Source organism: Parambassis ranga, chromosome 3 (assembly GCF_900634625.1).
Source record: "Parambassis ranga chromosome 3, fParRan2.1, whole genome shotgun sequence".
Lineage (NCBI taxonomy): Eukaryota > Metazoa > Chordata > Actinopteri > Ambassidae > Parambassis > Parambassis ranga.
This window is the reverse complement of record NC_041024.1, coordinates 1197885-1211413: the sequence shown is the minus strand read 5'-3', so window position 1 is coordinate 1211413 and position 13529 is coordinate 1197885. Positions and strand designations below refer to the sequence as shown.

The following is a 13529-nucleotide window of genomic DNA, read 5'->3' as shown; positions in this document are numbered from 1 at the left end:
CAAAAGGCGAAGACGATCCAGCACAGACAAAAGGGAGGGCAGGACTTAAACAGACAATTGAACAAGACACAGGTGAAACACATTAGGGCGGGGCAAACAATCCCCAAAGGCGGGAACACAGGGGAAGTAAAACACAAGGAGAAACACAAGGGAGACAGGACTTTCAAAATAAAACAGGAAACAGGACCGAACCAAAGTGGCATCACAAAGAGACAGCCATCCTCTCACCTTCCCTTTGTGTGTCTCTGTGTCTACTTCAGGTGTGTGTTTGTTGAAGCGTCTGCCCACACACACAGAACAGTGGGCACAGATAAGGTGAAGATCATTTTACTGAAGACAGCTATCAGTGAGAAAACTCTTTTTAAATAGAACCAAATCCCAAATGTCTGAACGTCGCACTAGAAAAATGCATTTTAGGATCAGGGGAAATTTGCAGGTGGCCGGATGGGACAGCATCCTCAGCAGCGCTCAGAAGCTTTGCTGGCTTTCCTTTATTTTAGGGGGTCACTCTGGGGTCCTGTGTGTGCTGGACCCAGCCACGGGCCACACTGAAAGGACACAGGGGCCTGTGTCTGTTCTTACACAAACCAAACCTCCCTAAAGGACCCCTAATGTCCATATTACACCAGAGCTGAGACATGAATCCAGTGAGGTCACAGAAACCGCAGTTCCCTGGGTGTCCACTAGAGGCAGCCCCCCTCATAAGTCACTCATGTGCTGTTGTTGTGGGTACAGAATTCAGCTCATAACATCTACTTCCTGTTTGAAGGGTTTCCTCCTGATTTCTTCAGGCCTCCAGGGTGTAAAGAGATGGAGCTCACACCAGACGGCTGCAGATCTGCTGAAGGTGCAGAACCTTCATCCAGCGTCTTGTGTCCTTTACCTCTCTGATCTGTCACTGTGACGTTGTCCGCTCCACTCACACACTTCAACGTGTTACACCAGCGGATCTGCAGTCCTGATTTAACCGGCCTTACATAATGCTCTTCTGTGTAGGATTCCTGACATGAGTGACCCCTAGTGGCAGAATCGAAGAACAGGCTGACAACCAGAGGTGTGCAAAAATAATCCTTTATTAACAAAATAAATGTGACACAGCAGCTCCCACCCACAGCTGAAGCTCCTCCTTCAGAGATGTACAAAAAACATACAAACATAAGAGCGACCTGTGTGTCGGTCTGCACAAACATCTACAGCTGCTCCGCTCTGTGTGAGGATCCTGGTTTAGAGTGACATTTATTAACATGTTAGCAGCCTGGTCGCCTTCTTTGGCAGGTTTAATGTTGTATATAACGTCCGTTGTTGTGTTTAAGTTCTAAAGGTGTGTAATGATTGTTAAAAACTCCACAGAGAAACAAACAAAGACATGAATCAGTTAATAATCAGTTACATCACACACAGACAAGTGATATGATTCTTGCCTCTTAACTTTGGGTAAAACATATTTTCCATGCCATTCTTACAAAACACAAACATCAGTTTCTTTTAACAGAAACATGAGCCACACTCAGACCACACTCAGCGAGGACTCGGACCTCACCGTGGCCCTGCAGCCATGAAAAACCTGCACCGTCTGCCGGCCCCGGCTCGCAGAGGAGGAGGAGTCAAACTTTTGAAAAGCAAAGGTTTGAAGACAGAGCCCGTCTGTCGGTCCAGTACAAAATAAAACCACGAGCACGCTCAGAGATGGACGTCAGGGCAGCTTCCCGCAGTTCTGGATGACCCAGCTGGAGGCGTTGACGTCCAGCTTCAGCAGGTTCATGACCCACTCGTCCTTCTGAGCTCCCTCCATGAATTCTGCCAAACTTATCTGACCTAAGAGGCCGAAACGTGAATTAATCACAAACACAGAGCGAAAAAAGCCCAAAAAATCCTTCATTTACTCGTTATATAAAATATATTATGCAGTATATAATACTAAAGTTTTTTTAATTCTTTTATATACGGTATTTTTCTCGAGAGAATCAGAAAAAAAACTGGACTTTTCTAATATTAAAACCACTAATTTACATTTTTTGTATCAATGAAAACCAGGTCTCTTTAATGTGTGAATAAAGCTGCTGTTTTTCTGTAAATCTGCAAAGTTTTACCCCCCAGAGGTAAAGTCCAATGTCAGAAAACATCACTTCATTTAAAAAATACATGTTTGTTTTTTTCTCTGAATATTTATTTACTGGTAGTTTCTTTCCTTGGCTCTTAGTTGACGGTTTCAGATATTTCTATATTTAGGTTGCAGTGTCTAAAAAAGCTGAGCCTGCTGTAATCCCTCTGGAGGCTGAGCAAATCTGGCTGAAACGTTCATTCTTACCATCGTGATTCTGGTCGACCAGCTCAAAGATCCGGTCACAGATTTCGGACGGCGTCATGTTGATGTCGCTCTGCTGGAGCTTCAGTTTGTAGATAATCTGCCAGAGATAAAAGTCATCATAATCAGAAGAGCGTGGATATATATATAAACACACAGTGCATCCATGTTACCTCGTGCCTGTGGAGAAGATCAGCTCAGAGAGATAAATGTGACTGTGCCTGAAATTAGAAGCTAAAGCAGAAGCAGCTGTAGTACTCCTTCGTGACCTTTGGCCCTAATCCCTGTCACTGTGGCCTGACGTAATCTGCCCTGAGGGGACCTCTGTTATGAAACCTGGTCTTTTTAAATAAGTTGACACATGAGCTGAAAACACCACCAGCTTTTCTACTTTTATATGTAATAAAAGTTCCGTCTCACCCGGATGATCCGTTTGACCTCCTGCCTGTCCAGCTTGCCGTTTCCGTCCTTGTCGTACATCTTGAACGACCACTTGAGTCGATCTTCCAGATTTCCCCGTAGAATCAGGTGAAGAGCTGCCGTGTACTCCAGGAAGTCCAGTGTGTTGTCCTGTGAGAACAAGGTTCAGAGTCAACCCTCATCCTCAAGCTGTGCTTCTGTTGGGAGAACGCTCTTTTTTTTTACCTGGTTGGTGTCGAAGGAGCGGAACACCGTCTCGATGTAGAGCGACTCCTCTGCAGAGCTGCTCGGCACCCCGAAGATCCTCTTGAACTCGTGTAGGTGCAGCGCGCCGCTCGGACACTCCTTCATAAAAATGAGGCACAGCTCCTGAATCTGAGCCAGATCCAGCTCCTCGTTGTGGCTCGCCTCCTGCCCCATGGTCCTGCTGGTCTGTTCAAATGAAAACTGTGACTTCTGTCAGCTCTCGGCCTGCAGAGCTCCTCTGAGCTCCTCTCTGTTCAGGCCATGAATAAGTCAGGCGCATTAAGCTGGTAATCAGCTGATCTTTAGCCAGTCAGGTGTGTTATTCAAGCAGGTCTGAAAACCGTCGTTCCAGGGTGCCAACAGGAGTGATGACTGAGGTCTCTACTTAATTGTAGAACAGGCAGAGTCGATTAAGCCGGCCTGCTTTGACCTCAGCACTCAGCTTGGCAGGCAGAGCGGCCTCCACCTCTGTGGAGCTCCAAGAGTCCTGAAATAGAAGCTGAATATTCTCCACACACTCCTGAAATATTTAGCTGCTAAATGCTACAACGGCTACTTCTTGTTTTGATGTGTGATACCTGCAACACATCCCCACTAACAGAACATGTGATCATATTGCTGGATTTCATGGCACCGATAGTCTACATTGCTACACCTCACATCTCTGTGAGCACAGAGCTCTAGTTCAGTTTCATCTGACCAAAGGACTTCCAGTCTGTGTGCTCTGTCTCCAGGTGGTCTCTTATACCCTGTTCACACTGGGGAAAAAAAATCTGGCTAAAGCGGGATTCGGGCCTTTCCAGATGTTTTTTTTCTGAGTGTTAACACCTCGAATCCAGCAGTATCCAGTTTGATTTCAATCCGCCTAGATCCACTCACGAGAGGTGGATCTAGCCTTGGCGCGACACAGGACAAAAAAACCACACGACGCATGCGCACATGCGGTCCTACCACGGCCTGAACGGACTCTGTATATTACGAGGCGCCACCTAGTGGTTTGGAGGACAGCAAACATGCTGGATGAAGCCGGATTGAGTGCGGACACAAGTGTGTGCTAGCCAGATTTGAAAATAGGTCTGAACGCATCCAGCTTGAAGGCTGTCTGGGCTCAATCCTACTCTAGCTGGAATGACTTTCTCCAGTGTGAACGGGGCCTAACAGACTTCAGTCTGTGTGCTCTGTCTCCAGGTGGTCTCTAGCAGACTTCAGTCTGCGTGCTCTGTCTCCAGGTGGTCTCTAGCAGACTTCAGTCTGTGTGCTCTGTCTCCAGGTGGTCTCTAGCAGACTTCAGTCTGGTTTGGAGGTGTCTTCTCTGCAGTCTGGCAGTCCATTCCTGAGCAGGACTCTAGTGACGGTCTTCTCTGACTCTTCAGGTCCAGACCTGGTTCAGTCCTTCACTAGTGTCTCTGCAGCTGTTCTCTTCAGACTCGTCTCTCACTGGTTTTCTTTCCAGAACCTTCCACATGTTTCTCTTCCTGTCTCTGACAGTCTGTCTCTGTTGGACTCTCTGTGAACTTCTTGATGAAACCTCTCACAGCAGCTCTTCAGACTTGAAGCTCTTTGATGACCTTGTAGATCTTCTTTGTAGACGTTAACGATCCTTTTGTTCAGCTCTGAACTTGTTTCTGCCTCTTTTGTCATGATGCTTTCAGACTAAATGTTTCTGGTTTCTGTGTGCTGCAGGACTCCAGTCCTCACTGTGAGCACAGACCAAATGTTTCCAGGGTCTCAGGTGAAGCACAGACAACAGTAGATCATATCATATCATATAGGCCGTGTCTTTATTTCTATGATAGATGCTACAGAACTAAAAGCTGTCTTTATTTTTAACAGTTAACACAAAGAATTAAAACAAACTCAACAGTTAGAAAACAGTGGTTTAAGTAGACTTTATTGAGAAACAGACAGTGCTAACCACACTGATCACAGTCTAGTTGAAGTGATTAAATAGATAGATAGATAGATAGATAGATAGATAGATAGATAGATAGATAGATAGATAGATAGATAGATAGATAGATAGATAGATAGATAGATAGATAGATAGGTTGTTGGCTGATTGTCCCCTGATGTCACACCCATGCAGACAGTACAGTGTGTTACACTATTACACATCTGCTGAGCTAACGAGGACAACGCGGCCACGGCTCGGTGAGATCTCCCTCAGATGTGACCATAGATGATAAAACAATGCTCAGTAATGTTAGGACTTCCAGGTGGTGATGCGTGGCTGCCCAGGACAGGATGACAGTCATTCTTGGACGCTGCGGTCCAGCAGCTTTTTCCTCCTCTTAGTGAGGAGGGGGGGTTCCATCCATCAGACGACCCTGGATGTTTCCCTTCATCTCTCCACACTAAACGCAGGGAGCCCTCAGAGAGAAAAGCTGCTGGATGGCAGCCACCAGGAATAAACCGCGGCTTAGACGATGCCAAACTGGGACAGGTCGCTCAGCTCCATGTCGCCGAACGTCTCCCAGGGACAGACGACCTCAGCATCTGCAGGAGAGAACCCGGAGGTTAATACACCCTGCTCACTGACTGACGGGTCATATTTATTATATGTCAGTTTTTATTGATAGTTACCTCCAAGACCGTCCATGCCGGGAACGTCATGGAACCTGAGAGGACAGAGAGACGCTGGGTCAGTGTTTGTACTGAGCTCTGCTGTGCTTTGTTTGTGACTCTGGGACTCACCCCTTCTGTCCAGCTTTGGGAGCCTTGCTCTTGAACTGCCTGGTCTCCTTCTGCTTGAAGCTGGGGGGAGCAGGCTTGGAGCCCTCAGGAGCTGATGCTGCTGCTGCGTTCATGTCTGAGAACAGAGCAGAGTTAAAGGTCATTTCCATATCAGCTATATCAGCACCTCGTTATAATCCCCTTAATCCAAGTGACTCAAAGCTTTGGTTTCCATGTGGTGATTATGGCTAATTTTAAGCTGTCAGTTATGAGCATTATGTGAGCAGCTAAAGATGTCACATGGATGGACGTGTGTGCTGAGGCTCACAGCCGCACACCTCAACAGGTCCTACCTGATTCTCATGAAGAGATAAACACGATCATTTCCTAACATAACACAGCAGCAAACAGGCTTTTTCATTGTTGTCTCAGCTGTTCAGATAAGTTCAGTGTGGGGTCACACAAGCTGTTTTCAGTGGCTCAGGTACCGTAAGTCCTCTAATCCACCTCACCAATCCATGTGGTACCTGTTACATTATTACATTATTACACTGTTCCATTCGATCATATAAGGGTCTATGTTTACCATTTCATCTGCACAGTATTTTATGTTCTGTTCATTGTCTGTCTGTTATGCCATGTCTGACATGTAAATTTAGCCTTACTTTAGTTTATTTACTTATTTTTATCTTAGTTTTTATCTTATTGCATGTTAATTGTCATATGTTCTTTGTATGCACCAATCACTAAGGCAAATTCCTAGTAATGTGAACCCCCTTCACTTACATGGCAATAAACATGATTCTGATTCTGATTCTGATTCTGATAAATGTTTGCTGTCTGCACCTCGTTCAGTCTAGTCTTCAGAAATTCATACTCAGATTAACCAGAGATAAAGTACATTTCAAATGTAAAAACTAAAAAATCTAAAAGAAAGTTCTCAAAGATCTCCATCACCATGGCCACCTGTTGGTGCCATTACAACAATGCTAGCTCTGTTTTCTAAGAGTCATAAAGCAGCAGAAGGAGCCTCACCTGCTGTGTTTGTGGTGGTTGCAGAGAAGAATCTGGAAGGTCTGAGCTGAGGAAGGAGCGCAAAACAAAGAGGGGGGTCTCTTTCTTTTTGCAGTCTCGCTGCCCGTCTGCCGCCGCGGCCTGACTTATATAGGCGCTCATACACAAAGCTGATAATCGAGGTGATGGTTTATTTTGAGGATAATCTTATGACTGACAGAACAGCACGTACCTGCAGTTCTGCGGGGGTGGGGGTGGTGAGGGGGTATGAAGCGTTTGACTGCTGCAGAGAATAAAACCTTCACATAGAGCGGATACATGACGGCAAACAACTAACACATGATTTATACGTTTATGTTTGGGAATAAATGAAGAAACACATGTGTAGATGAAAGCAGCTGATATTTCCAGAATGTGCTAAATTGATCGGATCCTGTTTGATGGGATTAGATTATATCATATCAGATTAGATTAGATTAGATTACAGGCTGATTAGATCAGTCTCGCACACACAGGAAAAGACTGCAGAGCTGTTCCTCATAGCAGACATGTAGTGACTGACTCTTTATTCAGCACTAAAACCACACAAACCAGTGTCGCCAGAGACAGGTGTCCCCAGAGACGGGTGTCCCCAGAGACGGGAGTCCCCAGAGACGGGTGTCCCCAGAGACGGGTGTCCCCAGAGACGGGTGTCCCCAGGGCAGCAGAGCGACACACTGACAGCCACAGAATATTTGGACGGAGCTGTTAAGTGTTTGGATTGGATTAGCTCTGACGACCTGAATTATACAACACACGCACACACACACAGAATGTAAATAAAAATCTGTGTATTTTACAGTAAAATACCAGCAGCTGTGGTTGACAGAACTTTACAGTGAAAAATAAGATGTGGACGTATAACAGATTACAGTATGACTTTTTGATAACCGTACGTTTTACAGTAAATTACAGTGAATTATAAAGATGTACTGTAAACCTGTTTACGGCAGTTTACCTTAAAGTAACAACCATCATGTGAATCTGGTTACAGTAATTTTCACTAAAATAACTGCTGTAATATAAATACTTTCACAGAAATTTCAGCTTTGCGGTAAATTACCGGCAGCTGAGGTTGCCAGGATTTTACCGTAACAAATACATTGCGATGTATATGGAATTACATCGGGATGACGTTAATTTTACAGCATAGATCAAGCTGACGCTATAAAAACATTTCAGCATACTCACATAGCAGTGCCACAAAAGTCCTGTGAAAACTAAAATAATTTTAAAAAATAGGCCACTCAGTCCAAACCTCACTCACCAAGCCAGAGTCAAACAGTCCGAATGTTCTGGAACCTGTGTATTGTCTCCACTTCTTCTACTTTGATGCTGTCACTCAGGCACAACCCTCTGCACACACAAACAAGAGAAACACAATGCTTTCATAATAGTCCATTCATAGGAGGTGAAAAACATGTGTAATATGTGTACTATACATGTGTACTATACCAAAGCAAGAAACATGTTACAACTGACAGAAATAGCAGACCTCGAAGCATTTTGAATTGTCTCATATATGTTGGCGGGCTTGTAATCAGCCTTTTCACCTGAAACAGATCAAGGTTTGAGACATTTTATCCACCTAGTGGTGCTCACCTGTATTTGCAGTTGACAGACTGTTATCTGAACCATTGTGTCACTGAGAGGCTGCTGTGACACCCTGGAAGAAGTTTGATGAGGTGTTGGATCATTTCAGCTTGAAAATCCGAGCTCTTGTCCAGGTGACGCTGTCAGATCCTACAGACAGAAAACAGATTAAGGTTGGTGTCTTTTCATAGATTGACACATTTAATTCAACTGAATTTAAATTAGTTTAATAGTGGGGCATGTTTGGCCATCAGAACTGTCTCTGGGTGCCTTACATGGAAGCAGAGCCCAAGGAAGCACTTAAAGGCAAACTGGCAGGAAACAATGATAAATGGAGCCAGTGTTCTTTTCCTATAGGTCATATCTGGGCAAAATATTTGGCAAACACAGTATAACAAGAAACATGTTCCTTCACCATCATAAAACATTGTAAATATTTACTATTTATTTAATTATTTTAGTCTTTTTTAGTCATGTATGGTAAAAAGAAAACCCACAGAAGATGAGAAGATTTCAAAGCAAAGCCTCCTTCCAATAATGAAAACCTCACAATAATAGACCGGAGACCTTGGACCTGTGATGGACCGGCATCCTGTTCATGGACAGACTCCAGGAGATCTTCATCTGTGGTTGTGTTTGCCCATGAACACTCAGTATAACCAGATGATTCAGATGTTTTAAGACACACACGGAGTTAAAAAGGGAGGACTTCCTTTCGAACAGGAGTGTGTTGTTATTGTAGCTTCTTCATGAACATGAATCTCTGCTGATGCCGTCATAGGAAACAGAAAAACACACACACACAAATAATTAATACCAAAAAATGTAAAACACAGCTTGATCCATTTAAATGAACCTCACCTCAGTCCTTGGTGTCACATGGGGCCCTGCAAGTGGTTTTAACTGTAATACCTGAACTGGAAGAGAGAAGACTCCTAAATATGAGCAACATCACGAGTCAAACTGAAAAACCTTAGTTACACTTCAGAGAGTTTTATGAACTTTTATTGACCAATAACCAATGAACTGTCCACATGTCTCTGTCCACTCAGGATCAGGGAGATCTGCAGTGAGGGTGACTCTGGATTCATGGACAGTCACATCTTGTTTTACTTACCCTCCACTTTTGTGCCCTTCTCTGGATTTATCAGGAAGAAGCTGTGTGGAAACAAGAATTCTTGTTCAACAGTTTTGCAAATTGATTCGTTGCAAAGGAGAAGAAAGTGTTTGTTTCCCTCTGGAGGACCTCGAGCGTGGAGGCCGGGGCCACAGGGTGGTGGATCCTGAAGGTGTAGTAACTGCCCTGCAGTTTCAAAATAGAAGAAACGTACAATTCTAAGACAAAGGTCCCTTCAGTTTCCTCACATTTATCCAGTGGAATGAACCCGTTTCTCTGCTGTAACACTTGAGAACCGTGTCGTGACTCTGTACATGCCGCTTACTGCGTCTGCAAAGCTCCATGTTTCCTTGTTGTGGAAGTAAATGAGGATTTCACTTTGAACATGGTGTGCACCCTCTCATGGAACAAGTCACTTTATGTTGTTTCAAGTGCGCTGTTACATCTGACGGACTCCAGCTCTCACAACTGTGTCGCACATTTATAAGAACATTTATAAGAGCTTCCAGCCCCAGCTGGGGCACGAACAGCATTTCAGCTAACTAAGCTAAAAACAAAAGGCCTCGTGTCAGTCAGTCAGTTCTTCTAACTTTCGCTTTCTAACCGCGAGCAAGTCTTATTTTAGGAACAGAGAGGAGCTTCCTTCAAGTATACATACAGACAGCGGCATTCATGTTGGCGCCGGTACCACAAACGTTGTCAGGAATCAAAGCGCTAAGTCCTTAAAACCAGAGCTCAGACTCTGGCGCGCAGCTGTGGCGCTAAGGTTCAAGTTCAACAAGATCTGTGACGTCGCCACAGGCTCCGAACCGTTCCCTCCGTGCGTTTGATTTCTTCTTCGTCTTCTGCTGAAACGTAGTGTAGTAACGTGTAAGCGCCCCCTTTTGGTGTGGAGTTTGAGTTGCAGTATTTGATCTGGGATAAGAGCAGGGGTGGCCAAACTGGATTTTCTATGGCCCGCGGCTTCTATCTTAAAATGTGTTGTTTTTGGCCCGCCACCCAAACATATCATACAATCATAAATCATACAAGATCAACAGGCAATTGTTGTTTTTGTTTTTAACTCATTGTGTAACGTTTGCATCATGATTCTCTGAGCAGAACATTATCCCTCTCTGTCTGCACCGTGGTGCGTCAGGCGGGGCTGCAGGGCTTGGTTGTTGGTTCCAGCTCTGCAGAGGGCTCCGAAGGTGCAAACACCGGTTCAGATCTTCGACACAATTCACTGCGAGACTAAACGTGCTTCTGCTTACAGCCTGCTATCAGAGAGCGTCTGTACAAGTGAAGTTCTCCAAAACTAGGAGCCCCTCTGTGACATGGTAAAAACAGAAATAAAAAAAAAACGTGCGCACGAAATATTGTTAGTTGTAGTATAGTATTAGAGTTCATGGACTGGGTGCATGGGAGCGGGCTGCCCGGCCAGAGAGCAGCCTCCCCGTGCAGCAATGAGCGGGTTAGGGTTAGGGTTACTGGGGGGCTCCAGGAGCGCAGGGGAGTGGAGCGGAGCGTCCCTGTCCATCGGGTCGCTCCCTGCTGCCCGCTACTGCCTGATGTCTGCTGCTCCTAAACCAGACCTGCCACATATGATCAGATCTCACCTGCACAGCAGAGTCAGTAACTTGGCTGTTGCTCTGTTATCACAACCACACAGTTTCTGAAAGTTTTAAATTTATGCTGTATATTCAGATAACATGTTCTGATCTGTTCGTCTGAATGCTAAGATGTTATTTTGTTTGCTGTGTAAGATGTAACATATTACAAAACAGCATACACAGTTTTTATTGTTTAAAATAATGACATCGGGGACTGCTGGCCCTCGGAGAGTTTTGCATTATAGAATCTGGCCCTCCCCGAAAAAAGTTTGGACACCCCTGGATTAGAGCTTCAGTATATTTAAATAAGCATATTAAACAAATAATAAATGGCAATATAAATTGGAAGTATATCATAATAAAATAAAAAAAAACTTCACTAAGAAATCATCTAGTTTATAGATGATTTCTTAGTGAATAACAATAACTTTGCAGCTGTTTGTGCACCTTTGTAAGCGCCTCCCATTAACACACTCATTGACACTGCAACTATTAAAAGCCTTACACAAGCATGATGCAACCTGGCAAATTCAAATGGTTGTTACAGTGTTTCCAGAAAAATAATCTCTGACACTATACTGTAAGTATAACACTTTGTATTTTTTTACAAACATATATTTTAACATCTCATTTTGTACAAATGAAGATGTGTTTTTGAATGGTTTTGTTCTGTAAATCTAAAAGTGAGTAACAAACAAAATCTGTCATTTCACTATTTTTAAATTTTACTGTCACTATTTGACATTTTTTACTGTAATTTATACATTTTATACATATTTTTTAACAGTGTAAATAAGATAAAATAAGGTCAAGCAAACAAGGTCAAGTCAAGTTTATTTATTTATTAAGCACAAAAAACAACAAAGTGCTGCAGACAGGAGTCAGTCATGTATGAATAACATCAAAGTTAAATAATAAGGAAACCGGAAACAGGTTGAAACATGCATAAAAGTGCTAAAAGCCAAGGTGAACAATGTAAACTAACAGTCAGGCTATAAACTGACATGACAGACACACAATGACCAGAACAGAACATGAGTGGTGGTTGTAATTGCAAACAAACAGGAGAACAGTGTTGGGTGATCACAGCCGCATCAGTACAACTAAAGCACAAATTCTGTCAGAAAAACAGGTTCAGTTCAGAGACTTAGGTCTACTTCAGTGTCTTCTGCCTGTCTTCTTTTTCTTCTTTCTTCCTGTCTGTCTTTCGCCTGTCTCCTTTCCATAACTATCTCTACTCTTTGGGTTGCCCAGGCTGTATTGGTCAGCCTCTTCACTCTCCTTGTAGTCCCGGCTGCCCTGGTGGTCTAGACTCTCCTTGTAGTCCCGGCTGCCCTGGTGGTCTAGACTCTCCTGGTGGTCCCCGCTGCCCTGGTGGTCCCCGCTGCCCTGGTTGCCCTGGCTGTCCTGGTAGTCCAGGCTGTCCTGGTATTTTGAACTTTCTCGCTCGGCCTGGCGGACCTGGTAGTACCAGCTTTTCCGGTACTCCTCTTCGTCATGGTAGTACCAGATGTCTGCACTGATTCTTGCAAAGAGGCTGTCCATCTCACTGTCCTCTGAATGTGTAACCTTGGCCTTGCTCTTTTCTGGTGTCTCTGCGACACGTTCTTTCTTTGGTGGTTCCTGTGATTTTTTCCATGCTGGCTCAGAGATGCTGCCCTGCTGTTTGAGGTCCAACGGTCTGTACTTGGCCTTGCTCTTGGACAGTTGGTTGCAGGGATCCTTGCTCTCAGCAATCAGGTCACTGTCACGTTGCTTGAGCTCCTCTGGTTCTTTTGCTTCCTGCTCACGTTTCAGCTGATCTTCTAAGGAGGACCTGTCCTCTGACAGTTGGTTTATCATCCTGTCTTTTTCCTGGACGGTCTTGTTGGCCTTCTGTAGGTCACTCCTCAGAGTGCAGACCTCGTTGGCCAGCTCCTCATACTTGGAAGAACACTGGGTAAGTTCTTCGGCAGCCTTTCTGAGGTTTTCGTTTTCTTTTGTGAGCTGTTCACACTTTACCCCTAACTCTAGAGTCTCCTTTTGCTGCAGAGTCAGAGACTGGTGTAAACTTTTCTGTGTTTGCTCAGATTCCAGCTGTCCCTCCTCCAACTGTTCGACCTTGGCCTTGGTCTTGGCCAGTTGGATGCAGACATAATTGTTTTCAGCAGACAGGTCAGTGATGACATTCTCCTGACGAACCACCTCTGAATGAAGTTCGCTGTTACGTTCCTCAAGCTCATCAAGGTATATGTCAACGCTTTCTCTTGCTTCCTGCTCACGTTTCAGCTGATCTTCCAAGGAGGACCTGTCCTCTGACAGTTGGTTTATCTCACTGTCTTTTTCCTGGACGGTCGTGTTGGCCTTATGTAGGTCACTCCTCAGAGTGCAGACCTTGTTTTGCTGCCGCGTCAGAGACTGGTGTAAACTTCTCAGTGTTTGCTCAGATTCCAGCTGTCCCTCCTCCAACTGTTCGACCTTGGCCTTGGTCTTGGCCAGTTGGGTGCAGACATGATTGTTTTCAGCAGACAGGTCAGTAATGACATTTGCC

At 44.5% G+C, this 13529-nt stretch overlaps 2 protein-coding genes across 2 annotated transcripts; both read right to left on the bottom strand.

The window, feature by feature from the left end:
* Window positions 1–1643: 1643 nt before the first annotated feature.
* Window positions 1644–3145, bottom strand: LOC114433561 (guanylyl cyclase-activating protein 2-like). The gene is made up of 4 exons (XM_028402207.1): window positions 2951–3145; window positions 2726–2875; window positions 2309–2405; window positions 1644–1815 (listed from the first exon to the last, which is right to left on the bottom strand). Exons 1-4 carry the CDS (start codon window positions 3143–3145, stop codon window positions 1694–1696), a joined length of 564 nt encoding a protein of 187 aa, XP_028258008.1. The 3' UTR covers window positions 1644–1693.
* Window positions 3146–5017: 1872 nt separating this feature from the next.
* LOC114433558 (retinal cone rhodopsin-sensitive cGMP 3',5'-cyclic phosphodiesterase subunit gamma-like) lies at window positions 5018–6765 on the bottom strand. Its single transcript, XM_028402200.1, has 4 exons — window positions 6680–6765; window positions 5666–5780; window positions 5555–5589; window positions 5018–5467 (listed from the first exon to the last, which is right to left on the bottom strand). Exons 2-4 carry the CDS (start codon window positions 5776–5778, stop codon window positions 5391–5393), a joined length of 225 nt encoding a protein of 74 aa, XP_028258001.1. The 5' UTR covers window positions 5779–5780; window positions 6680–6765; the 3' UTR covers window positions 5018–5390.
* Between the last annotated feature and the right edge of the window lie 6764 nt (window positions 6766–13529).

What these genes read in the sequence shown, in the direction of transcription:
- LOC114433558 (XM_028402200.1), bottom strand. Translation starts at nt 5,778, where the DNA reads ATGAACGCAGCAGCAGCATCAGCTCCTGAGGGCTCCAAGCCTGCTCCC. An exon ending in CCCAAAGCTGGACAGAAGGG is followed by an intron (nt 5,590 to 5,665) that starts GTGAGTCCCAGA and finishes CTGTCCTCTCAG; the next exon opens with GTTCCATGACGTTCCCGGCA. An exon ending in CGGCATGGACGGTCTTGGAG is followed by an intron (nt 5,468 to 5,554) that starts GTAACTATCAAT and finishes TCTCTCCTGCAG; the next exon opens with ATGCTGAGGTCGTCTGTCCC.
- LOC114433561 (XM_028402207.1), bottom strand. Translation starts at nt 3,145, where the DNA reads ATGGGGCAGGAGGCGAGCCACAACGAGGAGCTGGATCTGGCTCAGATT. An exon ending in AGGTCAAACGGATCATCCGG is followed by an intron (nt 2,406 to 2,725) that starts GTGAGACGGAAC and finishes TATCTCTGGCAG; the next exon opens with ATTATCTACAAACTGAAGCT. An exon ending in GGTCGACCAGAATCACGATG is followed by an intron (nt 1,816 to 2,308) that starts GTAAGAATGAAC and finishes TCGGCCTCTTAG; the next exon opens with GTCAGATAAGTTTGGCAGAA.